Source organism: Nothobranchius furzeri, chromosome 12 (genome assembly GCF_043380555.1).
Source record: "Nothobranchius furzeri strain GRZ-AD chromosome 12, NfurGRZ-RIMD1, whole genome shotgun sequence".
NCBI classification, from domain to species: domain Eukaryota; kingdom Metazoa; phylum Chordata; class Actinopteri; order Cyprinodontiformes; family Nothobranchiidae; genus Nothobranchius; species Nothobranchius furzeri.
In genome coordinates, this window is record NC_091752.1 from 7,979,074 (window position 1) to 8,004,669 (window position 25,596).

The 25,596-nt window shown below is 42.4% G+C and overlaps 1 protein-coding gene across 6 annotated transcripts in view; it reads right to left on the reverse strand.

Annotated features, from left to right (window-relative positions):
- Positions 1-4,889: 4,889 nt before the first annotated feature.
- Positions 4,890-25,596, reverse strand: part of LOC107375510 (cationic amino acid transporter 2) — a 36,833-nt gene continuing 16,126 nt past the window's right edge. Inside the window, exons 3-13 of one of the 6 annotated variants that reach the window (XM_054749936.2) lie at positions 14,380-14,535; positions 14,278-14,292; positions 14,130-14,187; positions 9,570-9,706; positions 8,131-8,353; positions 7,872-8,008; positions 7,461-7,563; positions 7,093-7,217; positions 6,819-6,985; positions 5,369-5,477; positions 4,890-5,298 (exon numbers count right to left, since the gene is read on the reverse strand). In XM_054749936.2, the coding sequence (XP_054605911.1) occupies positions 5,177-5,298; positions 5,369-5,477; positions 6,819-6,985; positions 7,093-7,217; positions 7,461-7,563; positions 7,872-8,008; positions 8,131-8,353; positions 9,570-9,706; positions 14,130-14,187; positions 14,278-14,292; positions 14,380-14,535 (1,352 nt within the window). In that variant the 3' untranslated portion in view covers positions 4,890-5,176. Of the gene's footprint in view, positions 5,299-5,368; positions 5,478-6,818; positions 7,003-7,092; positions 7,218-7,460; positions 7,564-7,871; positions 8,009-8,130; positions 8,354-9,569; positions 9,707-14,129; positions 14,293-14,379; positions 14,536-17,796; positions 17,882-18,905; positions 20,652-23,290; positions 23,349-25,596 lie in introns of those variants that run through there. The other 5 variants (XM_015944070.3, XM_070542206.1, XM_054749938.2 and 2 more) reach the window with 5 other exon arrangements.

Below are 25,596 nucleotides of genomic sequence, written 5' to 3' on the forward strand. Positions count from 1 at the left end.
GTTTGAGAAGAGAATAGGAGCAAAGAAAAAACTAATCCTGCACCGATATTAGCAGTGAGAAAGACGACAAGTCCAGATTTTCTGGTGTCCCAAGAAAAGATCTCATCCAGACCATGGAACATCTGGAAGTGAGAACTCTGGACCTGCAAGTGATGCTTGAAAATTCGAAAACAGAAAGAGAAAAGAAATTCCTCCACAAGCTGGAGAATTCAAAGCAACAGTTTGAGGAAAATAAGTTGTTCTGTGAAGATCTGAAAAAGCAAGTTTAAGAATATCAGCTGAGACTCAGACTTATGTCCATGAGGAGAAAATTGCTGAGTCACTGTTAATGAGCGCTACAGGGAGATGAAAGAACGCTTTACAAAACAGTCAGTCATTCACACGCTGGTGATGAGCTACAATGTAGCCACAGCTGCTCTGGGGTGCAGTGAGAGGCGATGCTGCAGAACACTGGCGCCACTGGTCCCTCCGGCTACCACCAGCAGGCAAGATGGGTAAAGTGTCGTGCCCAAGGACACAACATAAGTATTCTCTGGTGGGAGCCGGGATCGATCCTCTTACTGGACAACCTGCTCTACCTCCTGAGCTACTGCAGCTAACAAATACTTTCACTGCTTCCATTCTCTCTGCACCGTTGATGCTTTATCTCCACAAATACGTGGAGCTGCTAATGCTAAGGTTAGCTTCAGACACACTCTGGTCTCTCCTGGAAGCTAAATCAATGCAGCCTTGTGGTGAGGCAAGCTGTGTGAATCAATGAAAGCTAATTTTTAGTGTGCCGTAGATCTGACTGGCTTTTCCTGACCAAAGCATTTTCCTTCCACTTTATCAGCGGCTAATGCAGGAAATAGGGGTAGAAGACAGTTTTCACATTTAGCCTGCACGTGAAACGGAGTATTACAACAATGCGTGGTATCTCGGTGAACTTCACCTTTATTGCTACTTTGAAACTGAGCCATGATAAAAAAATCTCTGTAAAACGATGTTGGGAGAGGTGATCTGTAAACGTGCAGCGACCCACGCAGCGTCTTTGGCTTCCTACCAACCCTGTTGGGTCACCTGAAGGGGAAGTCAACCAGATGGTCTTCACATAACCCAATAACGAATTATTTTCCCACACTTGTGTAGCGTCATGAATGTCCTGTTTTTGACCTAAAGGTCATGATCTGCTGCGTCTGCTCGAGCAGAGACATAAGGTCTCTGACAGCCTAATCTACATGAGATAGTGGCCAAGGTCTTTAATGCACTCTGCTCAACTGAACTGCTTCACCTTTGTAACAGCTCAATACGAAGACGAAGAACTATTTTGATAAACACATAATCAACAACTTTTTTATTACCAATAATAATGTGAGCCCAATGTTCAATCAACCTGTGAAATGACAATGTTATTACTTGATATTATAATTATGTGATCAGTAGTATTTTACAAGTTATTATAATCTTGGACAGCTGCACTAGACACTGATGACACGTAATGCTAAAGTCACATGACACATTTCCTTTTGTCTGATCCAATCAGAACCTTCGTTTCTGGCACGAGGCATGGTTATCCAGCACCTCCTCCATGTCCCTAGCTCTCGCTGTAAATCCCGCGGGGAGCGCGCATTTTCAGTTTGTGCACCGAAGCTCTGGAACCACTTGCCCCTCCTGATCAGACTCTCTTCCTCGCTTTCCCTTTTTAAGTCTCGTTTAAAAACTCACTTTTATTCATTGGCTTTTAATTCAGTCTAACTTATTCCCTTTCTCCCTTTCTTTTTGAGTTGGATTACTCGATTTTAATGGTTTTAGTTTTTATTTTTGATTGTTTTTATTGTGTGTTTTTGTTCAGCACTTTGGTCGGCTCTCATGCCGTGTTTAATTGTGTTATATAAGTAAAATTGGTATGGTGTGGTGTTTGTATAAACCCTCTTTTGCATGCCAAATTCTGATTCGCCAGTCAACCAAAATATGACAATTATAAAAACTATTCCACGCCACCTTTTCTTTAGTTCAAAGCGTTCTAGAGAGGTCTCGGACAGGCCATCCGGACTTCCTCTTCAGCCAAAAAGAACCTCAACAAGCTGGACATAATCTGTTGAACGTTACACCTGACCGCAACGGTTCCTTCAGAATAAAAGCTGAACCTCAAGACCCCTTCAGGGTCTCGGAGATGCCAGTTATAACCTGTTGTGACCTGAAAGCATTCCAAGACCAGACTGCTTGGCACCGCTGCTTTTCTACAGCTTCAGTACCAAGGAGGGTCCATGAGGACCTCGGCATTCTGGATCTAACGGAGGCTTCCCCTGGGGTACGTAGACCGACAGATGGAGTTTCATGTGTGTGATAATTCTCCTACTAAAGTTTAGAGCGAAACATTCACTCCCACTCAGAACTGAATGCTTCTCCGGATCCGTTAGTTCTGATAACATTCCACTCATACACCATCATTCATCATGTCCAGAGGTGGAAAGTAACGAATTACATTTACTCACGTTACTGTAATTGAGTAGCTTTTTTGTATACTTATACTTTTTAAGTCGTTTTTAAAAGCTGTACTTTTACTTTTACTCGAGTGCGTTTTTTAAAAAGAATGGTAATTCGCTAGCCTAGTGAACTAGACCAAATTCTTGCTTTGCAAAGTCTGGCTTGTCAGGCTAGTAATTCGCTACATTTTAAATCATATCCGATACAGAGTAAAAACAAATTATAGGCTTAATAAATTAAAAATATTGCGTGTAGCAGCGTCGGAACAGAAAGAGACACCTGCATGAGCGCCGCGTCTAAACCGTGGGGGTGTGGGTGTACACTTCTGCTCTAAAACATCAGCTCAGTCCCTGTGATCCACTCGCTGTTTACCTCCTCTCTCCCTCCTCTCCTGTGGGTTGAAACCCGCACCTTTGCGCACCGGTGTGACGTCATCACAATTCCACTCGGTCCGGTAACCGGACTCGGTTCCGTGTTTGAAATGTGTTTCCGCACGGCAGCGGCAAAATAACATTTAGCGCTCATAACAAGCGGATTATCAGCGCTTTGCTCATATAACAGAAGACCTGCAGGCCTCTGTGAGTTAAACCATCCTGATACTGTTCAGGTGTAGACATTGTGCTCCATCCCTGTGTTTGAACTCAGAAGATGCTTCTTGATGCCACAGATATGTGATGATTTAGCTTGTTTCTTTATTTTACTCCAGAATAAGAGATTAAATTATTACTAAAGCAGTTCAATGTAGCTAAATTAATCATGACGTGTGTGTGTTACACATATAGGACTGCATGAGACAGCATGGTTTCATCAAATCCATGTATCCTATATCTTGGCTGAAGTAATGACTCAGGAAAATAACTTATATTTCATAAATAATGACGTCTCTGCAGTGTTTATGATAATGTTTTATCTTATCTTTGGTCTGGGAGGTGTAACATATCATGATACAAGCCTTTTAAAACATGTTAAAGTGTTACAAGAGGAGATAAATGCATAAATTTAAAGTTCATGTTTGGAGACCAACCTTCACAGTTTGGAGGCTCACGCTGGTGAGGAGACACCGTTAGTTCTAGTAACACCTGGGCTCCCAAGGCCTGTTCTGACAGGATGGACGTTACGGGACCCTTAAGGATTCCAGATGGATGATTGGAGGATTATTTAGGAGGATTGGAATGAACAAACTGATTTCAGTGGTGAAGGGTTAAATGAGTGAGTGAACCCACCACCAAGGATGAACTCTGCTAACTTTAAAAATCAGCTGCTCTAAATAAGCATGGAGGTCAGAGAGGAGCTCTAGGATGGACATGGATAAAGGAACTGTAATGTAGAGGTAAAGTAGGGCAGGGCCAACGTTAGCAGCTGTCATTCGGTCCATCTGAAATGTTTGACTGCATTAGGCTTGTTATGTGACAGGTTAGAGCGCAGTCTCATGCTAGAGTTTTGTCATGAGAACAATAAGATACCTCACATACTGATGGCATCTAAAAATGAACTTTTCTTTTGTCAAAATAAAGAATTTTAATCACAACTGAAACATACAAGCCTAGAAAAACCTCGTCCAATCAATGTGCACGTCCTGTTCTCACTGACAGAAATCCCTCCATCAAACTGTGTGTGTGTGTGTGCGTGTGTGTGTGTGTACACACGATCGTGTTGTGAACTGGTGTTGTGATTTTGCACTGATGTAACCATCTTTACGCCGACAAAAATGTAACTAAGTAACTTTTACTTTGAGTACCTTTTATTTACAATACTTTTACTTGAGTAAAAATTTAGGCAAGTACTTTTACTTGTTCTTGAATAAAAAATTATCAAAGTATTGGTACTCGTACTTAAGAAGGAAATTTTAGTAACCTGTCCACCTCTGATCAGGTCTCACTCCACCTTAGTCCATCAGTACACAGAGTGTTAAAGTTAGTCTTGTTTAAATTGTGTAGAAACAAATTTCTTAATTATAAACCTGACTCTCTCTTTTCTCGGAGTTAACACGAAGTGTCGCTTAATCCCTGCAATAAAAAGTTCTGATCTTCTGGTTAAAATATTCAAAGATCCATCAGATTGATATTTAATATTTCTCTGGAATCTCACATTTTATGGTTCATAAGATGTAAACTACCCATCCTTTACACTTCTACAAACGCACCTCAGGATTGCAAAATGCTCATTCCAGCAATTCCCTGTTTCACTACAGCCTGAAAAGATCCAAGGAAGAACATTTATGACGCCCATCTTGGTCCACTACCGAGGACACTTACGTGTTCCATGACCTCCATGGTGAACGATGGTCTTACTGGAATCTTCTGATGACTCACAAAGCTGTCTTTTTCATACCGTACATCTTCTCCAACTTACTTCTTTTGTCTCTTCAAATGGGCGTGGATTATTGCAAAATTAATACTGGAGCTTCATTTATTTTGTATAAATTTATTGATTTTTTTATTTTTACAATAATTTACAACATATTTAAAGTCATCACTGCCAAGTACTGGCATTAAAACCACATCCAGAACATCACCCCCTTGAATGACTGATCCAAGCCATAAAAGAGCGATTTTAGTGTTGCTTGATTTTTTAAAATACTTGTTAGCATTAAAACATGCACCTAAAGAGAAGCCAGATACTCTCCATTTGGAGCTGGACAAAAAAATAAAACAAGATGACTCTTTGATCATCTTAGAGACACGTATGGAGTAATCAGCCATATTTGACATCAGGCAGCAGAGCTAACAGTAACGGTATTGACGTGAACGATCTCCAGCTGGGTGTGTGTTCGCTGAAGTCGCTGCTTCTGGACACTGTGATGAATCCCGTAGCTGAAGTAGATGATCAGACCTGCGGATGGAGGTGTTACACCACGTTACTACATCAGGTCTCAAGTCACACATCGGCTGATTTAACTCACCAACAGCCATCCAAACACAGTAGCTAATCCACGTCTCTGCACCCAGCTGGACCATCAGGTAAGTGTTGATAAAGATACTCAATACCGGAACCGCAGGAACACCAGGAACCTGGAAAAAACACATTTGTTACCAGATTTAATTTTGTTAGGTTGTGCTCATTTATATTTCCCCCCGAATTTCTGCAGTTTAACCAGGAATAACCAAGTTTAAAGTAAATCAAACATCAAACAGCTACGAGCTGAAGAGCAATGTGTCTAATTACCAGGTTTGAGGTATTTGAACAGGGAAAAAGCTGATTCTGAGGAGTATTATTACAAAGACATGAATGCAGATTTACATTTTCACATCATTTCAGGTCTTCATCTCCGTCTCTCCGTCATCAGGCCCAGATTCTTCCTTTACCAAACATATCCATGCAGCAACATCCGTCACGTGTTTGGTCAAACATCTAATCTTTTCCTTTCATCTGTTTATTTTCATACCCATCGACCCATCCTTGAACAGATCCATTCATTGGCGAACCCTCCCTACCATTGCCATCTTCCAGATGTTATCTGGCACCCACTGAACTCCATTTCAATTTACTCAACCTGCCAGTTCTACTAGACAAAATACATCTAATACAGAGGTTTCCCACCCCCGTCAAGGATTACAATCCAGCATGTTTTAATTGTTTCCCTGCTTAAACACACCTGATGTTAAAGAGTAGGTGAATTTTTTACCTTTATTCTCTGGAAATATCCATTGAAAGGTTGTTGAAAAAGAATAAAATGATGTCCATTTGTAAAAAAAAATATTGGTGGTACACTTTGTAACATAACCATAAAAATCAGGAAAGTACATAGGGCGCGGGTCTAGCGTCTTTGGGGGACGCCACATTAGACGCCATGTTTCCTTCTGGCCGGCTGCGGGTCCTACGCCTGTCGATGACATCACACTAGATGACTGGCTGGACGCACGACTTACGGAAGTTACGTTACTACACTCAAAAACATTACGGTAGTAAGAAACATGAATTAAATAACTGCTAAACTCTTTCCTAAACCTACGTAAAGAACAGAATCCAAAAAGATGTGCAACGTATTTTGACTGAGCGGTATCGCTGTAGCATGAGGACCTCATCGGCAGGGACCCGAGCAGAAAACCACCATCAGCGTTGCATTCTCTCGATGGAACTAACTGAAGGACCATCGAAGTCTGAGGATTCACGCTGAGGTCGCATGCTTTCTGCTCCACAGGTAACTTTTACCATAATGTTTTTAAACCAGCGACAGTCACGGCTATGTGGTGTAAAACTACCTTGAGATGTATGTGCTGCCCCCTAGTGCCAGAAAACTACACACACTGCTACTTTATTCAGCAGATGGTTACCAGGATGAAGAGACGATTCAACCGCTGCAGATGTTAAAGTGCATTTAGAGCAGAACCCTTTACCAACGACTGATTTACCATGAAAGAAGCTTGGGTGCTGCTCTGTGGCTGCCTCCAAATTATGATGACGGTGGAGACCAGCATCAACAAGAGGACAGAGATAACCAAAACACTCCAGACCTCCTTTCTGCAGAGGGAATCCACGGCTTCACTCAACAGCACACTTAAAACCAGCACCAGCACCACTGGAGGAAGATCGGAACTGTTAGAAAACAAGTCAAGATCTGGATTCATTTGGACACTTTTTCTTTTCCAATAGTCTTGACTCGATCTGCTGGTAGAAGCTACTCACACATGACGACAGTGAGTATGTTGACATTTTTAGAAGTTCGGGTAGTTGGTCTGTCTGGAGGCCTGAGAAGACCCTTTATTGAAAATGGTTCTCGTCTGTGGACAAAGTGGGTTTCTTCTTTGTACCTGAAACAAAAGCCCCAAAATCACCAGAGGCCTCTCACGGAGCCGATTTCCTACTAAAACCACATCGTGGACGTAAACACACACAGGAATTTACTCCTTTTTAAAAAAAGCAAATAGTTTGTCCTTCAGGCGCGATTCTCCTCACAGGACAACCCACCAACCAGATCTCCAGGTCGGTCCTGACAGAGGCCTCATCCTTTGCTTTTGTCTGCAGACTCGTGTTTGGTTGGAAGATGAACTTACCTCAGAACGAGAATACAAACTGCAACAAGGGAATACGCAAAGATGGTCCCAATAGAACTCATGTCGACCAGTGCCTTCAGATCTAATAACAGAACCATAAAAGCTGCAGAGACAAAAGAAAATCTAACTGTGTGACATGACCTTTGACCTTAAATTCAATCTGCACACAAACATTCTCAGAAATGTTCCAAGTGGTGATTTAGCCCTGGTTTTGGAAAAAACATGATGTACTATCAAGAAAGCAGCTGACCCTTTCAGCACTGATGGATCAAAACAGGATGCTGGAGACCATCTCTCTCTAAAGACAGCTTAAGAGTTCACAATGGCGTCATAGTTGTCGCTACATTGTTATGGGTCATTCTTTGGACCACTGTCCAGCACTGAGGTACTGAATTAGGAACAAAGCCTTACCAGCTACAGCTCCAGCAGTTAGCGTGGCCAAAACAGGGCTTTGTCTGGAGCTCATGTAGCAGAGAGGCTTGAAGAGCAGGCCATCTCTGGCCATAGCAAACATCACCCGTGGCATTGGAAACATCACCCCCAGGAGGCTGGACAAGAACCAAATTAGGAGTCATTAGTGGCAGATTGGGACAGTATTTGATCTCATCTCGTCTGCGTTGTAGACAGCATCTTCTACAGAGGCCTCATCCTTACATCTACAGGAGCATACCTGGTAGACAGGGCACAGAGAGATCCAACAGCCACAACATACTTTGCTGGCTCCCAGCCAACATACTCAAAAGCCACTGGTAGGGGACTCTCTGTGTCAAGCTGATAGTAGGGCATCATTAGTGTCAGCGCAGCCGAGACTCCAAAATAGGCCAAGAAGCAGATGAGCAGGGATGTCACGATTCCCAGAGGAATCGATTTCTGAGGATTCCGAACCTCCTCACCTGGAAGAGGAGAGCAGATGTTAACTCCACAATTAAAGACCACGAGATTCAGATAAGAACCATGACCACATGCTAGCCCACTCTGAGAGGTGTGGGTGTTTCTGCAGAATTACAATCAAGGAGAAACAATCACAAATACAGGCATGAGTGAGGTGGCTGCACATGAACATGAAGGCTGCAGGACCAGAACCTGAAACTGGACCTCTAGCTCTGGTGTTGCGAGGTGGCTCTCATCCCTTCTGTACTGGCACACCAGGGAGTGCTGGTATGGAAACGGCCTCAGATTCTCTGGTATTAGTACAGGGGACCAGTTGGGAGGGTGGGGGGTTGGGAAATGGTCCAGGATGGTGGGCTCCAGGATTGCTGCATATGACTCTTGGGAACTTTGTGGTGCAGTTGTGGACTGCAAAAATGGGGCAAGGTTCTAGTGGTGGGCCACTTGCTTGGTCTTCCTGGAGGCTGCCTGAATAGGTTGGAGACACTGTGACCTTCCCCTCAATGGTCTTTTTAGGTCCTAAGAACGGATTATTTGTATTCGGGCATCATTCCTTCTTTGTGAAGAGCTGCAGGACAGCATTTCCTGTGAGTTTCCAGATGGAGAGTAGAAATAAATGTGTTTCCTAGACTGATGAGCAACTAACAAATCTAATCTTTTATACTGAGGTAGTGGCCCTGGGTGGTTGGCAACATTTCCCTGACTGTTGTCTGCTGCAGGTTAGGGTTAGGGTAAGGGCAGCTTATAAATACGCCACTTCAGAAATATTTTCCTCTGAATTTTGTTCACGTCTCACAAGAGTCAAGTTCAGGGACTGGCTCTTAAGTCTGACCAGTTATGGGTCAAACCCTCTGTCAGGAATCTTGGCGTGACCTTTGACCCAGCTCTCATCCAGGATTCTCATGTCATTTCTCTTGATCGCTCTTCCTTCTTCCATCTCAGGAACGTTGCTGAGTCCCATTCTGAACTTCAGACTGTTATCCACACCTTCACCTCCTCACACACACTACTGCAGCTTACTTTTCACTTGCCTGAGCAAAGCCTCCCTGGACCGTTTACAGGTGGCTCAGAACGCATTAAAGAACTGAAGGCACTGTTGGCCATCTCGGTGGTAAACAATGTTGAGCTCCTTCTACATCTTCATGTTCCAATGCAGAACAACAAGGTTTTGGCTCATTACAATATAAAGCCTAATACCACCATGTGGAATCTGAATCGTACCTGTAGTGGCGATGCAGTCAAATCCAACAAAAGCATAGAAACAGGTGGCTGCACCGGCCAGCATTCCCTCAAAGCCAAAGGGAAAGAACCCTCCATAACCAAACTCAATGGTTTCATTTAAGACTGTGGTGAGGTTCCTGTGGAAAGGAGAACAACCATATGAGTCCTGCTGATCTGGATCAGCGTTTGTCCAAGCTAACCCTCTGAACCAAAGCTCCCTGCCTCCAACCTCACAAAAACATGCCTCTTCAAACCAGACCAGCTTTGATCATCTAATCCAGAGTTAACAGGACTTCATCTACTTCTGTCCTTATGGGTCAAACTGATCTGCATTTCAGGCCTTCTTGAAGGTGCAATTTATATGAGTAAAATCAGAACGCCACCCTGTGGTCAAATGTTGTTACTGCAGGCCGTTTTTTAAGTGACTTTCTCACTCCTGTTCCGTGAGTTTCATGGCCCTTTCCAGTAACGGATCACCGTCAGAAGAATCTAGATGACAAGCAAAGACGAGTTGTACACACCAATTTGATAAGTAGATAAATACTTAGTCAAATCTGGTGCTAATGCTCTTGGGTTTTTTGCAGTAGAGAGCCCTTACTACACTTATTACGGTAAAATTTCTCCGACATTAGAAATGTTTTTGTCTGTCTTGCTGCTATATAGTTCTGAATGACTCATTAAAGTCACAGTGTGTATTTTCCCTGGCGATAGGGTGCAGTACATACCTAAATCCTTGCAAGCAAGCGGTGTTTTTGTGAGTAAGACCTTACCAACAAAAAGCCATAAGGGTCAAAAATCCCTGGGAGCATGACCTCCAGCAAAGTATCGCATCAGACTCCCTTTCACCACAGGCAGCGAGCAAAGAGGTAAACGTGTAAAACAACGCTTATAAATGGCGAAAGTTTTGTAACCAGTTGTTTCAAATGCAATTTGTCCTAATGGGTGCCTGTAGAAGGAAACATGGCGTCGCCCAGAGACTTAGACTCGCTCCAGTGCGATTTAGATGCGATTTTTAAGGTTATACGTTACAAAGCCACCAATATTTTTCTAAACCTGGGCATTATGTCATTCTTTTTCAACATTTCAATGGAAATTTCCAAAGATCAACAGTAACTTTGTGTGAAACAAGCTAGATGCTAACAACAAAGATGCCTTGGCTCTTAGGTACAAGAAATAACTTCTGGGTCGCTCCTGTTTACTGGCTTTGGTTCTTCAAACGACTCTGGAGCTTTTTGCCTGCTGGTGGGGGCCAGTCAACCTACACAAAGTTTCATGCGGCATTCCTCAGGGGTCAGTTCTTGGCCCTATCTTTTTCAACCACTACCTTGCCCCATTAGGTTCAGTCACAAGATGTCATGGGTTCTCATTCCATTGCTATGCCGATGACACGCAACTCTATGTCAGTGCCACGTCAGCTACATTCACTGCCTCTTCACAAATCCCTCCATCAAAAATTACCATCTATCTGGAGGAAATTATGGTGTGGATGGAGCAAAATTTTCTCCAGCTAAGCAGCTCAGAAACTGAAGCCATCTTGATTGGTACCCTGCATCAGACCAAATTTTCATCTATAACTACTATCTCCTTCTCCAATTTATCATGCTCTCCAGTTGTTACTAATCTAGGTGTAAAAATTGACCCTCAACTTACATTAAAATCACACATTAATCACCTCTGTAAAGTTTCATTTCTACATCTCTGGAACATTTCAAAACTTCGCAGCATCCTTTCTCTGCCCAAAGCTGAAAAGCTAGTCCATGCGCTGGCCTCCTCGCGATTGGATTACTGCAATGCGCTTCTTATTTGAGATCTCTGACAAAAACATTCAGAAGTTCAAATACATCCAGAATGCCACTGCCAGAATCCTACTGTGGACGCACAAACATGAGCACATCATCCCAATTCTCAAATCGCTCTTGGCTAGGATTGAATATAAAGTCTGTCCCATAACACACCTCTGCATCCATGCACCCTCCTACCTTACGGAACTCATTCATCCATATCACCCTACCTGCACCCTTCGCTCTGTCCACTCAAATCTTCTGCACATTCCAAGATCCAACCTCAAGACCATGGGGGATCGTGTTTTCAGTGTTGCTGCCCCTCGACTATGGAATTCCCTACCTGACACCTTGAGGGCTCCCCAATCCACTGCATGTTTTAAGAGACATCCTGACATTTGTTGTAGTAAAGCTTTTAATACCTAACCAGTACGCAGTGATTGTCTTAACTTCTTTGTTTCTAAATGAGTACAATTTTCTTATTATCATTTTTCCTTCACTGTTGCCCTTTAAGATATTTTGATATAAAGGGCATTATAAATTAAATTAATTATATTTTTTGGTGTTTAATTACAAATGTCGGCGCTGCAGCTTTAGCTCAGTGCAGATTCGGCAACCTCATGGGCTCACAGCCTATAAACAGTAACATGCCCCTCTCTCGTTTATTAATAGGTACAAGAAGTGCGATCATATCACTCCGGTATCTGTTTCCCTTCAATGGCTTCCCATACATTACAGTATCCAGTTTAAAGTGTTGCTCTTTGTTTTTAAATCTCTCCATGGCCTGGCTCCCTAACACGTGGACAACCTGACCATCTACACTCCTGTGAGGAATTTGAGGTCCAGTTCCCAGTCCCTGCTAGTGAACCCAAAGGCTCGTCTCAAGACCCGTGGAGATAGCTTTTCAGTGGCTGTCCTCGGCTCCGGAACAGCCTTCAATTCCATCTGATAGTTTGGAGCATTTTAAGTCATTACTTCAAACGCATTACTTTGACCAGGCTTTTAATATTGATCTGCTTGGCTATTGTCTTACCTTTAATCTAGTTTTATTGTGGTTTATTTCTTGACTTTGTAGTCACTGTTTTACACTCAACCTGTTCATGGTTTTGTAGCGTCACCGAATGGCCTGATTCTTGGCCCTCAGGTCAGACACACAGCCTGGGTCACTCTGATCCTGGCTGCTACGACAATCTAAAGTGTTTCTTTCACAGGAGACTGAATGTCGGTCTACCACCCCTTTAATCTGACTGCCTTTATCTGACTGTTGTTCCATCCGCAAGACGAAGGACACTTCAAGATTTAAAAGAATCATTTTTAATAAACTCTTCACTGTCTATTACAATGTTCATAAATAATAATCATGGTTCATTTTAATGGTGTTTAATTACTGAAATGAATTATTGTTATTCTTTGCTTAAAAATAATTATTATTTATGATAATCATCTTGGGAGGACATGCTTCCGAGGTATGTTAAAATCTCTACATGTCAAAACCTGATTTGTAGACCAGGAAATGCCCATCTTATAAAACAGAAGTCTCAGCATTTAGCGAGTGAGTTCTAGAGAAGTGGGACGCCCACCCAACGCTCTTTAACCAACAAGCGATTTCTGTCACGCTGGCAGGATTGCTGCGACACAACAAACGACACCTGCAGAACAAAGCTGACGCAAACTCTTTCAGAGTTTTTTTTTTTTAGACGCAACCAGTTTCATCAGTCGTTGTGACCCGGAGACATCTCAGGACCGACTTGGTCGCACTAAGGTTCTTCTACCCACCTCGTGCTTGGGGTCATCATCTCCACCTGAATTCTCGGATCCAAAAGGGGGTCTCCTAACTGGGTGAGGTAGACACTTCCGACAAATTGCGTCTGAATGCTCTTTAATAAGAACAACTTTAGTTATCTGCAAACCAAATTCTTTCCACCCAGAACGCGTCATCTCTCAAGATACACGTTCTGAGAACATTGCATTCACCCGCAAACAAACACACTTCCAGCTTAGATTCATCCATTCACAGGGTTGCTATTTAATATCAAAGTATTTAATACCAAAGCTTTTATAAATTGAATTTTATTAATTGTCGTTTAAATTGTCACGTTTTAAATTGTTTAGTAATAAATTTCTTAACTTTTTAAACTCGACTCTTCATTGAAATAAACAAGTGGGTGTATTGATCACTGAAAAAACAAAGATCTTTAGATCTTCTGAATTAACAAATAACTTTGCTATTAAATGAAATCTTTAAAGTTAAATATTAATCTTTTGATTAAACACAGACCAAGCAAGTTGGTGTATGAATTTACATCTATTAGGTACATATATCCGTATATGTATACGTGCATGTAAATTTCATTCATTAATATGTTTGATCCCTTAGGAATTAAAATATAAGCTGAATAGCAACAGCCTTTAATTCCTAAATATGTAGTTTATCAACGCAACAGTTTTATTATTTCTTTGTCTACTTTTTCACTTCTTAATTTTGTATTGTGTGTGTTCATGTGGCTGCATTGTCATGTACAGCACTTTGGGCTGCGTGAGTAAATAAAGTTGACCTTGACCGTGACCCCTCCCGTTTCTTTGAAAGGTGAAAAAACGAAACCCCCCCCCCCCCCCCCCCAGCCAGCTAACAAGGAAATCTTTCAATGTAATCTTCCTTCCAACATCATTGAGACAGTTTGTTTTGGGATTATTTCACAACATATTGCTCCTTTAAAGCCAAATAGCATGCATGAATGAACATGAACATGGCGCACACATCTGAGGCACAGAAACTTACTGTATCGGTTGAGAAACATTGACAAGCTTCCGACTTATGTTCCAGTTGTTGATGTCTCCTTTAATAAATCCAGAGATGATGATGAACAGCAGCACAGCCACATTCACAACAGTAAAAATTGTGTTGAGGATGGAAGACTCTCTCACACCAAATGCAAGGATTCCTGAAAACATGCAGGAGGAGGGGGGTAGAACGTCACTTACCTGACTTACTGAATCACATTAGTTTGTAATTAAACACAAAGTCTCACCAGCAAGCAGCATAATAAGCACAGCAGCAAAGAAGTCTGGGTAGGACGCCAGACCTGGAGAGTCCATCGAGGTGTGTTCTTCCAGAGTTTTAGCAATAACGTTATCAATCAGGTCATCTAAAGCTCCAGTCCAGGCTTTCGCTACGCTGGATGTTCCTAAAAGCAAAACAGAATGTATGTCATTGGACCAGAGAGTCTTCCCAGTTCTGAACCGTTTTTACCAAACCCAGTTCACCAGTTCAGTTTGTTGAGCTTAAATTTACTGGTGAGATTAACTGTTACCAAACAGGAAGGAAGGAAATCATGACTGGGAGCTGAGAAATGGTTCTCTGCATCGCTGGGAAGTTACAAATAGACTAGAAGAGTTTAAATCATTAAACACCACAAAATACAAATATTTGTACAATAAGACATTGAAGGGACGATGTTCATTTTTCCTGGCGATAGGGGGCAGCACACACCTAAATCCTTGCAAGCGAGCAATATTTTTGTGTTCTAGTAAGACCTCACCAACAGATAGCCGTTAGGGTCAAACCCCCTGGGAGCCGACCTCCAGCAACATGACAAGCACATCAGACTCTTTCATCACTGGCAGCGAGCAAAGAGGTAAATGTGTAAAAGGTATTTTTTTTATTTTAGTTTTTATTCTGTTACATGTAAAAAAGTAAAAATAAAATTATCCCCCCCCCCCCCCCCCCCCCAGTTCACAATCAATATAAGATCAAATTAAATCATAACTTTCTGTATATGGAACAGGCTGATGACGAGGCTTATTAATTACCTGCCCTTTATACAGCTCACCTTACAAATCCATTATAACACAAGATCAACGACAAAATAACACAAATTATAACTGGTTATTCATTAGTCGCTTCATGGTGAATCATTTCCATGTTTATTTAGTTACTTTATAGTTCTTAAATATTTTCTCTTTCAGTCATTTTTAAAATTTCAACAAAGATCCACACAATTTCAGCTCATCTCTGAGACTGTTCCATAGTTTCACTCCCAAAAATGACACGTTAGTTCCAACTTTACCTGTTTGAAAAACATTCATCCCTCTTAAATTATATTCTTCTCTTAACAAATCCTGAATGCACGGGGCGAGACTGTTAGTCTTCGCTCAAAATAATGTTTCCAAAGTTTTACTATAAACAATATATTTACATTTATTATACGAGACTATGTGGATAAAACAACGGGGAGCTTCATGTATTATTTTTTCTGAATCCTCACAACTGGGTCAATCTACACATATTTCCCCATACCTCAACATATTACATTATATACGACATTATTAGGGTAAAATACAATAAACACTTGTTTTGTAAAGATTTCCCATAGTTTATTTTTTATGTATTCAACATGTAGCTTTCAACTGAGCCTGTGATTTAAGATAACTTCTAAAAAATGTATTTCATACACGCTTTTCATTTCTACACCATTTAATTTTCTTATTATTTCACTGTTAGTGACACACCAAAAATCCTAAATTTAGTGTTGCTTTCATCAAGTGATCATTTATTAATGTCACACCAGTCTTGTAATCTAATAAAGTCTTCTTCTACTAGTGACAATAATTCTCTTGTGTCCACAAGAAAACAAAGTTGTGTCATCTGTAAATGTAATTTGTATTCCTACTTCTTGAGTGGTCGCCCATTATCGTTGACATATAATATAATATAAATAACTTGGGGCCCAATACCAAACCTTGCAGAACTACACAGGTAACTCTTTTGATGTTTAGCCTAGTATTATCAAACTACATGCTGAATTCTGTTGCCTAAATAACTCCTTATCCAGTTTTGGATGTAGTTCTGCATCACTTAATCCATTTTTAACAACATTTCAATGGAGATTTCCAGAGATTAACGGTAAAAACTACACACCGTCTCTTTAAAGAAAGCATTTAAGAGTTGGTGAAACCAAGTTTTGTATCACACACTGGACCTTTTTACCATCTACATAACCTTGAATCAAACTGAATGAATCAAATGAGATCGTAACTCAGGACTGACCTATTATGTAGGACAAAAGCAGGCTCCAGCCTGTGATGAAGGCCCACACCTCCCCCACAGTTACGTAGGTGTACAGGTAGGCTGAGCCCGTCCTGGGCACACGGGCCCCAAACTCAGCGTAACAAAGTCCTGCAAACACCGAAGCCACGGCTGCTATCAGGAAGGACAAGATGATGCTTGGTCCAGCCACCTCCCTTGCCACCTCCCCAGACAGAACATAGACTCCGGCTCCAAGCGTGCTGCCAACACCCAGACCCACCAGGTCCATGGTGGTCAGGCATCGGCAGAAGTTGGACTCCTCTCCTTCTGGCTCCAGGGGCTTCTTTCGGGTCATGGATTTAAGAAACGTGAAGACTTTGGTGCAGGATGTCCTGAAAGCAGAAGTGAGATGGTTCTGATTGGTTGTCCCTGAGTGGAGTTAGATGTTGGATGGAATCAGTCCAGTACCTGCTGGTTATTTCTAAGCTTCTATTTTCAGTGGGACTTGACATGATGAAGGGAAAATCTGATTGTTCTTGGTGTTTGTTGGAAAGGAGAGTGAGATGAATCGTCCCTTCTCTGTGAATGACAAGCCCTGAATCAGCATGCAGTTGCTGCACACCTGAAACCTGTTCAGGTGATTAGTCACCTGACCAGAGGCTTCCTGGACCACTTCTGCAGGCTGTGAGGTCTGAATAACTCAAAACTACTTAAAATTAAGGTATTTAGTAGAATTTAGTTTTTTATTATTTTTCTATATATATATATATTTTTTTTTTTCTCTCCTCGCTCTGACTCACACTCCTGCACAGTAGGTGGCGGTAATGCACCTTAAGTTGGTTGCCACCCGCCATTTAACCGGAAAGGAAGAAGAAGAAGAAAACTACTTCTCCCGTCACTTCAGGGCTGCTGAGTTGAAACTTTTGGATTCATTACAGAATATTTAGGATTTGTCTTTTATTTTCATGATTGAGTTTATTGTCTTGGATTTTCTGCTTCTTAACCACTCAGTGGCATTTAGTTACCATTAACTCTTATTAGAACTTAGCAGAACCAACTGGAACATGTTGTCCTTCAGGGTTCTCCAGCCCGGTACACCAGACAACCCTGAAACCCTTTTTGAGAACATGTCAGCCACATCTCCATGGCTTCCGACCTGTACCTTAGAACTAAAATAGAACTCTATTTGGGAATGACGAGGATGGATGGGGTCAGTAATGAGGACATCAGAGGGACGGCTCGTGTTAGAATCAGGTTACTTCTGTGAGATGTAACGACAGCTCAGATGCTTCACAAACGCTGTTTTAACTCAGATGTAAACATCTACAATGAGATGCTACAACACATCATTTTCTCCTGTTAATCAAATTTAGCTTAGAAACACCAGCTCCTCTCTCCCCATGCTCCCATCCACTTCTCACCTCTAGTCTCACCCCACCTCGCCTCGTCCTCGCTGACAGGGTGAGAATAAAATCACCTTCAGGGGTGAAAACAGCTTCTCACTTCTGCAAAACAAAGGGAATGTTGCAGTTTGTCATGTTCTGTCAAATACGGGAAGTAGAGGCCAAGACCCAGTGAAATTCAGTTAGAATTAAGATTCAGGATTTCCCGTCTGGTTTTGTCAGATCCATTCTAATCTGCTGGCTAATGCTGAGAGCTGGATTCAGCTCAGAGCACTCACTCATCTGCAGTCGTCACACAGTCTGGACAGAACCACGGTGGAGCACGTTACCAGCCTCCCATCAGCCCTCCGATGCCATCGACTGAGTAAGTGAGTGAGTGAGTAAGTGAGTGAGTGAGTGAGTGAGTGAGTGAGAGTGAGCGAGATGTTTTTACTGCTGAAGGTGACACACCCTAACAGAACAGTAATTTATCTTGTGAGAGAATCTAACTAGACAAAAGCAGCTTTATTATAGTGTGTGTGTGTGTGTGTGTGTGTGTGGGGGGGGGGTATGTTCAGATTTGTTGACAGTACAGCTGATTAATAACTGAGGACATTTCCTTTGGCAGTCAGCCAGCTTAAACTGTTTACAGCAGACAAAAAACACACATACATACACACGCACATGTACACACACACACACACACACATGCACATGGGATATGCCATGCAATGCTGTAATTGTGCATGAAAAAAGCTGCTTACTGAAGCCACACACACACATGCACACACACACATGCACACAGACACATGCACACACACATGCACATGTACGCACACACACACACATGCACACACCCACATGCACACAGACACATGCGCACACACATGCACATGTACGCACACACACACACACATGCACACAGACACATGCACACACACATGCACATGTACGCACACACACACACATGCACATAGGATATGCCATGCAATGCTGTACTTGTGCATGAAAAAAGCTGCTTACTGAAGCCACACACACACACACACACACACACACATGCACACACACACACACACACACGTGCACGCACACACACACACACACACACACAGGAAGAGATACAGATAGAAAGAACAAAAATGAGTCATTCTTCACTTAAAGAGACTTTATTAGTTTATCTTGGGCTAGGGTTACATAAATCTGTGGATATAATTATTACTTTTATAATACCAAGAAGCAGTCATTAGGTATACGATCAGGCTGCTGGACTACCTTTAGAAACATATAGGTATTTCATGACATTGTAGAGTTTCTACTTGTTTCATCAAATCTGAGCAAAAACTCACATGATGAGAGGGATTTCTCACGTCCACAGAGGAGAAACATCTGCTTGTATATATTAATAACGTTGTGTTTGTTTCATCTCAAGCATTAAATCTTTTCACATCCAAACATCCCGTTAACAGATGCTCCCGATCACGTTATCCAGAGGGGAATTCACACACCGGATCATCCGTTTTTCCTGAACTTCCAGTTTGACCTTCAACAATAAACCCGTGTGTCTCTGTAGGAGCAGAGATTTAAAGATTTTTGTTTGATGCTTCAGCTCTTCCATGGCTCTCAGTCTGTGGTGTCCACTCTCAGACAAACTTCCCTTAAAATTCGGGCACTTTAAGCTTTATCAAAGTCAAATGCACTTTTCAGACACATTCAAGAAGTGACGTAAGTAAACAGTTCATTTATGCTCAAAAGAAACTTCAATTCCTCCTTTGAATCACAAATTTGTTACTTTCGTAAAACTGGTTTGAGGGAAACTTTCAAGCATTTAAAGACCAAGTTCAACACACCTGGAGTGGTCTCTGGTAGAAATGAATGTCGTGTGAGTCAATCTCTGAGGGAAAACAGCTCTGGCACTCCTGTTTCAGGAAGTAGAAGTTAGTCAAAGCAGAGGACGACAGGATTTGGAGACCAATTTCCTGATGTGTGGGCATCTCTCCTCTGATTGGCTAACAGCAACACAGCTCTATCACCGCTCTGAAACGTTGATGTTTTATCTCCACAAATAGCACAAGCCTGGAGGAGTTCTGCTGTGTGGTGGAGTTGCTAATGCTAACTGTTAGCTTCTACTAGCCCAGACGTTCTCTGCTGTTTCCTGGACGCTAAACCAACAACAGCCTTCCCCGTCGTGAGCCAAGATGGGTGAATCCATGAATGTTAGTGACAGTGTGACGTAGATCTGTCAGGATTTTCTAATGCTTGAGTTTCACCGTCTGTTTTCTATCAGAAGCTAATGCAGGAGGTAGGTGTAGGAGACTATTCCAGGGTTTCAAAATTAACAAGTAAAAAACGATTTGTCAGTGAACTTGGTCTTTAAATCCCATCATATTTTTGTGGTTTTATCATTTAAAACAGCATAAATAACTTTAGATCTGATATAAATGCTGTAATTAAACACCACAGTCGCCAAAATCTGAAGTTATTAAACTGCAGTAAATGTTGGGAACGACCCTGAATTGCTGGTATCATCATCTGTTCCAGGTGTTCCTGGTTGTGAGCTTCCTTTCATTTGCAGCACTTCCATCTGTCAGAGGTAGGATTACATTACTGGCAACTCTGAGTGGTCAGAGACCTTCAGTCAGGCCCTTCGTTTGGGCCAGACCCGGGGTTGCTGACTTTCAGGGTTCCTGGTTGAGATGCATAGCAGCAGTAGCAACAGCAGCTAATAGGGCAGGATGTGGGTTTCACCTGTCTGCTCATTCTGATGCCGGGTGGTGGAGATGGAAGTGGCAGTTTGTGATGGCTGATGGTGATGGAGGCTGTCGTGGTAGTGGGTGGGGCTGAAAGGGTGTCACATCAGCATCAAGAGGTGTTTCCTGGTCAGGAAGCATCAAAGCTGAAAGAAAAGGAGGACAGAGTGTGTCTATGTGTGGGTATAGAAAGGTGAGACTGATTCATGAGCACGAGTGACTTTAAAACAAACTGGCACATCGACACCGAAACCAAGTTCTGAATAATAAAACGTCACAAACCAGAACCAAAGAGAAGACGCAGCAAGGATAAATAAACACAGAATAATCCTGTTGTTGTTTAATCCCATTCTTTTATCCACCGAATGAGTGAATATCTGCCAATTTTACTGAAACAAAATAAAAATAGAGGATATGCAGTGGGGCAAAAAAGTATTTAGTCAGCCACCGATTGTGCAAGTTCTCCCACTTAAAATGATGACAGAGGTCAGTAATTGTCATCATAGGTACACTTCAACTGTGAGAGACAGAATGTGAAAAAAAAATCCATGAATTCACATGGCAGGATTTTTAAAGAATTTATTTGTAAATCAGGGTGGAAAATAAGTATTTGGTCAATAACAAAAATTCAACTCAATACTTTGTAACATAACCTTTGTTGGCAACAACAGAGGTCAAACGATTACTATAGGTCTTTACCAGGTTTGCACACACAGTAGCTGGTATTTTGGCCCATTCCTCCATGCAGATCTTCTCAAGAGCAGTGATGTTTTGGGGCTGTCGCCGAGCAACACGGACTTTCAACTCCCTCCACAGATTTTCTATGGGGTTGAGGTCTGGAGACTGGCTAGGCCACTCCAGGACTTTGAAATGCTTCTTACGGAGCCACTCCTTTGTTGCCTGGGCGGTGTGTTTGGGATCATTGTCGTGTTGGAAGACCCAGCCACGTTTCATCTTCAAAGCTCTCACTGATGGAAGGAGGTTTTGGCTCAGAATCTCACGATACATGGCCCCATTCATTTTGTCCTTAACACGGATCAGTCGTCCTGTCCCCTTAGCAGAAAAACAGCCCCAAAGCATGATGTTCCCACCCCCATGCTTCACAGTAGGTATGGTGTTCTTGGGATGCAACTCAGTATTCTTCTTCCTCCAAACACGACGAGTTGAGTTTATACTAAAAAGTTCTACTTTGGTTTCATCTGACCACATGACATTCTCCCAATCCTCTGCTGGATCATCCATGTGCTCTCTGGCAAACTTCAGACGGGCCTGGACATGCACTGGCTTCAGCAGCGGAACACGTCTGGCACTGCAGGATTTGATTCCCTGCCGTTGTAGTGTGTTACTAATGGTGACCTTTGTTACTGTTTGTCCCAGCTCTCTGCAGGTCATTCACCAGGTCCCCCCGTGTGGTTCTGGGATTCTTGCTCACCGTTCTCATGATCATTTTGACCCCACGGGATGAGATCTTGCATGGAGCCCCAGATCGAGGGAGATTATCAGTGGTCTTGTATGTCTTCCATTTTCTGATAATTGCTCCCACAGTTGATTTTTTCACACCAAGCTGCTTGCCTATTGTAGATTCACTCTTCCCAGTCTGGTGCAGGTCTACAATTCTTTTCCTGGTGTCCTTCGAAAGCTCTTTGGTCTTGGCCATAATGGAGTTTGGAGTCTGACTGTTTGAGGCTGTGGACAGGTGTCTTTTATACAGATAATGAGTTCAAACAGGTGCCATTAATACAGGTAACAAGTGGAGCACAGAAAAGCTTCTTAAAGAAGACGTTACCGGTCTGTGAGAGCCAGAGATTTTCCTTGTTTGAAGTGACCAAATACTTATTTTCCACCCTGATTTACGAATAAATTCTTTAAAAATCCTGCCATGTGAATTCATGGATTTTTTTTTCACATTCTGTCTCTCACAGTTGAAGTGTACCTATGATGTAAATTACTGACCTCTGTCATCATTTTAAGTGGGAGAACTTGCACAATCGGTGGCTGACTAAATACTTTTTGCCCCACTGTAAATATGGGCGGGGGGGTCAATAGAGGCTGAAATTTTATTGGACGAAACAAAGTCAATAAAAATGTTACAAATGAAGACATTCAGGCTGAAATCTTAAAGACCAAGTTCACTAGTCTTTTCAACACATCTGCAGTGGTCTCTGGTATAAATGAATGCATTGTGAGTTGATCTCTGTGGACAACAAAGCATTTAGATGGAGGCATGTTGGAGTCAGGGCAAGGGAGAGCCGTCTTTACCGACTGTACACTCCACCTCCCTCTACTCCCCCACTTGTCCAGATTTAGGCTAACATCAGATTTTAACCACAACATTTAGCTTCTACTATCAGAGACATGCTCTGCTCTCTCCTGGATGCTAAACCAACAACAGCGTTTCCCGTCACGAGCCAAGATGAGCGAGTCCATGAATGCTAACTTGACATTAAGGCGTGTTGATGTCACTGGCTTTTCTAATCCAAGTGTTTCCCCATCTATTTTCTATTGGCGGCTAATGCAGGAAATGTGGGTAGAGGATTATTTTCATGTTTAACTTGCATGTTAAACTCTGACTGATCGTATTTCAAAAATAAGTTTAAAAATAAACTATTTATCTGTGAAATTGAGGCTGGCACTGGTGCTGATGGCTGAGGAGGTGCAGGGCTCAACCTGAGTCTGACAGAGCCCCTGCTGTCACAACCTTCACGTTTCCAATCTTAGATGACCGTACTAACCCTGACCCTAAACTGACCCCCGCGTATGTAGCCTGTGCAGCATGCTAACTCACCTGTCCCAAAGCTTCACACTCCGACAGGAACCAGTGCAGCAGCCAGCAGAAACCAGAGCTGCAAAAGCAAACAGGAAGAATCAGAAGGTGCTCATAGGTGTGTGAGACTTTCGAGGTCCTTTACTCGTGTTTTTAACACATTTGCAGCGGCCTCTATCAGGAATGAACGCCTTGTAAGTCGTGCTTCGGGGAAACAAAGCTCCAGTGTGCTTGTTTCAGCACAGAGCATTCAGCCAGAAGACAAAGCAGCTTCAGACGGCAGAATTTAGAGAACAATTTCCTGATATGTGGACGTCTCTCCTCTGATTGGCTAACAGCAACACTAATCTACCACTGACTGTTTGCTCTGCAACGTTGATGTTTTATCTCCACAAATAACACAAGCCTGGCCATAACTAGTCTATGCCCAGCCTTAACCTTAACTAAAACATAGCTCACACCATAGGCCCTCCCTCTAAAGCTAACAAGTAGAGCTCTGCAACGTTGTTCGAAAGTGAGAACCAGCAAAATGTCCTCAGTTCGCAGGTAAAAAGCTCGTCATTGGTCCTCACTTTGATGCATAGACAAGTAAGTATACACACACACACACACACACACACACACACACACACACACACACAAAACCAGATAAGCGTTGGAACCACCTGGATCCTTGTGTTTTCACTGCATGTGTTAAAAAGAAATTATTTAAATAGGTGTGAGATAACCTTCAATAGGGGTGTGTTACCTCAGCTCAGGTGCAAATGGAACCAAAGATAAAAAAGACTTCAAAGCTGAGTGGAGATCAAAGCAGCTGCTGGCCTACACACACACACACACACACACACACACACACACACACACACACACACGGTCTTTCCGTCTCTCTGCCATCAGCTGACAGTTTTTTTTACTAAATAGATAAAAACAATGACATAACAACATACATTGTTAAAGTGAATTCCAGGTGTGGAAAAAGATGTCTAGGTCTTAAATGGCAAGCGGCTTTTAGCTAATCAGATACTCCCAAAATTGGGAAAGGGAAGACTCCGAGGGTAGACAGATTATTCAGATTTACTCAAAACAAACTCGCTCTATACAGGGATGTGGTTCTTACACAAACGTAGATCGGCATGATGCAAATTACATAGTTTCTCACACGCAGACACTCAACGTGTGATTTATTACGTGTTGTGATGGAAAACACCTTGTTACCTGCACTCGCTCTGACACAGGACCAACTCTGGAACCATGTGAACCTCCAACTCCGGGCAGGTTACCATATTTTTTTCCCTAACCTCATGAGGAATGACACCAAGACTGCCAGAACTGACCTTTATGTCATATTTTAGGCTACAAAGGGCTCTTCATGTTCATTAAGAGCTGCGCGGTTTGTGGTGTACGTTTAGAGCCTGAGAGCTGGGGATGTGAGTGTCTCAGGGACAAGAAACAAGACAAAGAAGCTTCTGCTGAAACGTCCAATCCACAGTTCCAGAAGAAAAAATACAGTAAAACACTTTAATTATAGGTCACACACAGAGACCAGGACATTATGGCTGCAGAGCTGTCTGAAGCTGGTGGTCATCAGGAAGACGTTTCACCATGTAGCGTTACACTTTATAGCGTAACGACTGCATATTTAATTATGTCCAATAAGATGTGATGATTCCATATAAATATGAACTATCAACCTGACTGGTCTTTGAATCTTTAACCAGAAGAGTTTAGGATTCTTTGCTTGTTCAGGGATCATAAACACACTTCGTATTAATTCAGGCAGAGTCGAGTATATAGTTGAAAATATACATTTTATTTTTCTAAACTAATGATAATCCCTGACAAGCTATGAATAATGAGATGTGATGAGTGGATATGCGGTGATGAAATGTGATGTGTAGGTGGTGTGATGTAAGTTAGATGTGTATCAGAACCTTTGTATCTGAAAGAGATTGTGAATTCTGGGTGTAAAGAATTTGTTGTCTGCTATAAACTAGAGAGTTGATTATTAATAAAACAACATCAGACGCGATCTGTTGTGTCTACAAACCCTGATCGGAGACCCCCGGTCAGATCCAGGAAGTCGGGTGGACCTCAAGGCACCGAAGTTCGTAGAATAACCGCAGTGCGACTAGTCCGGTCTCGAGATGTCTCCAGGTCACAACAGGCAGGAAGGTTCGTTGCGTCTAAAACGGATGTTCTCTTAAGGAGTCGTGCGGCTGTGTCAGCTGGCAGTGTGCCAACAGGTGTGACTGGGCGTCACAGAGAGAGGAGTCTCGAGGAGGCTGGTTCCGACTTGGCCACTTTCGAGTTCCACTCGAAACTGAGTA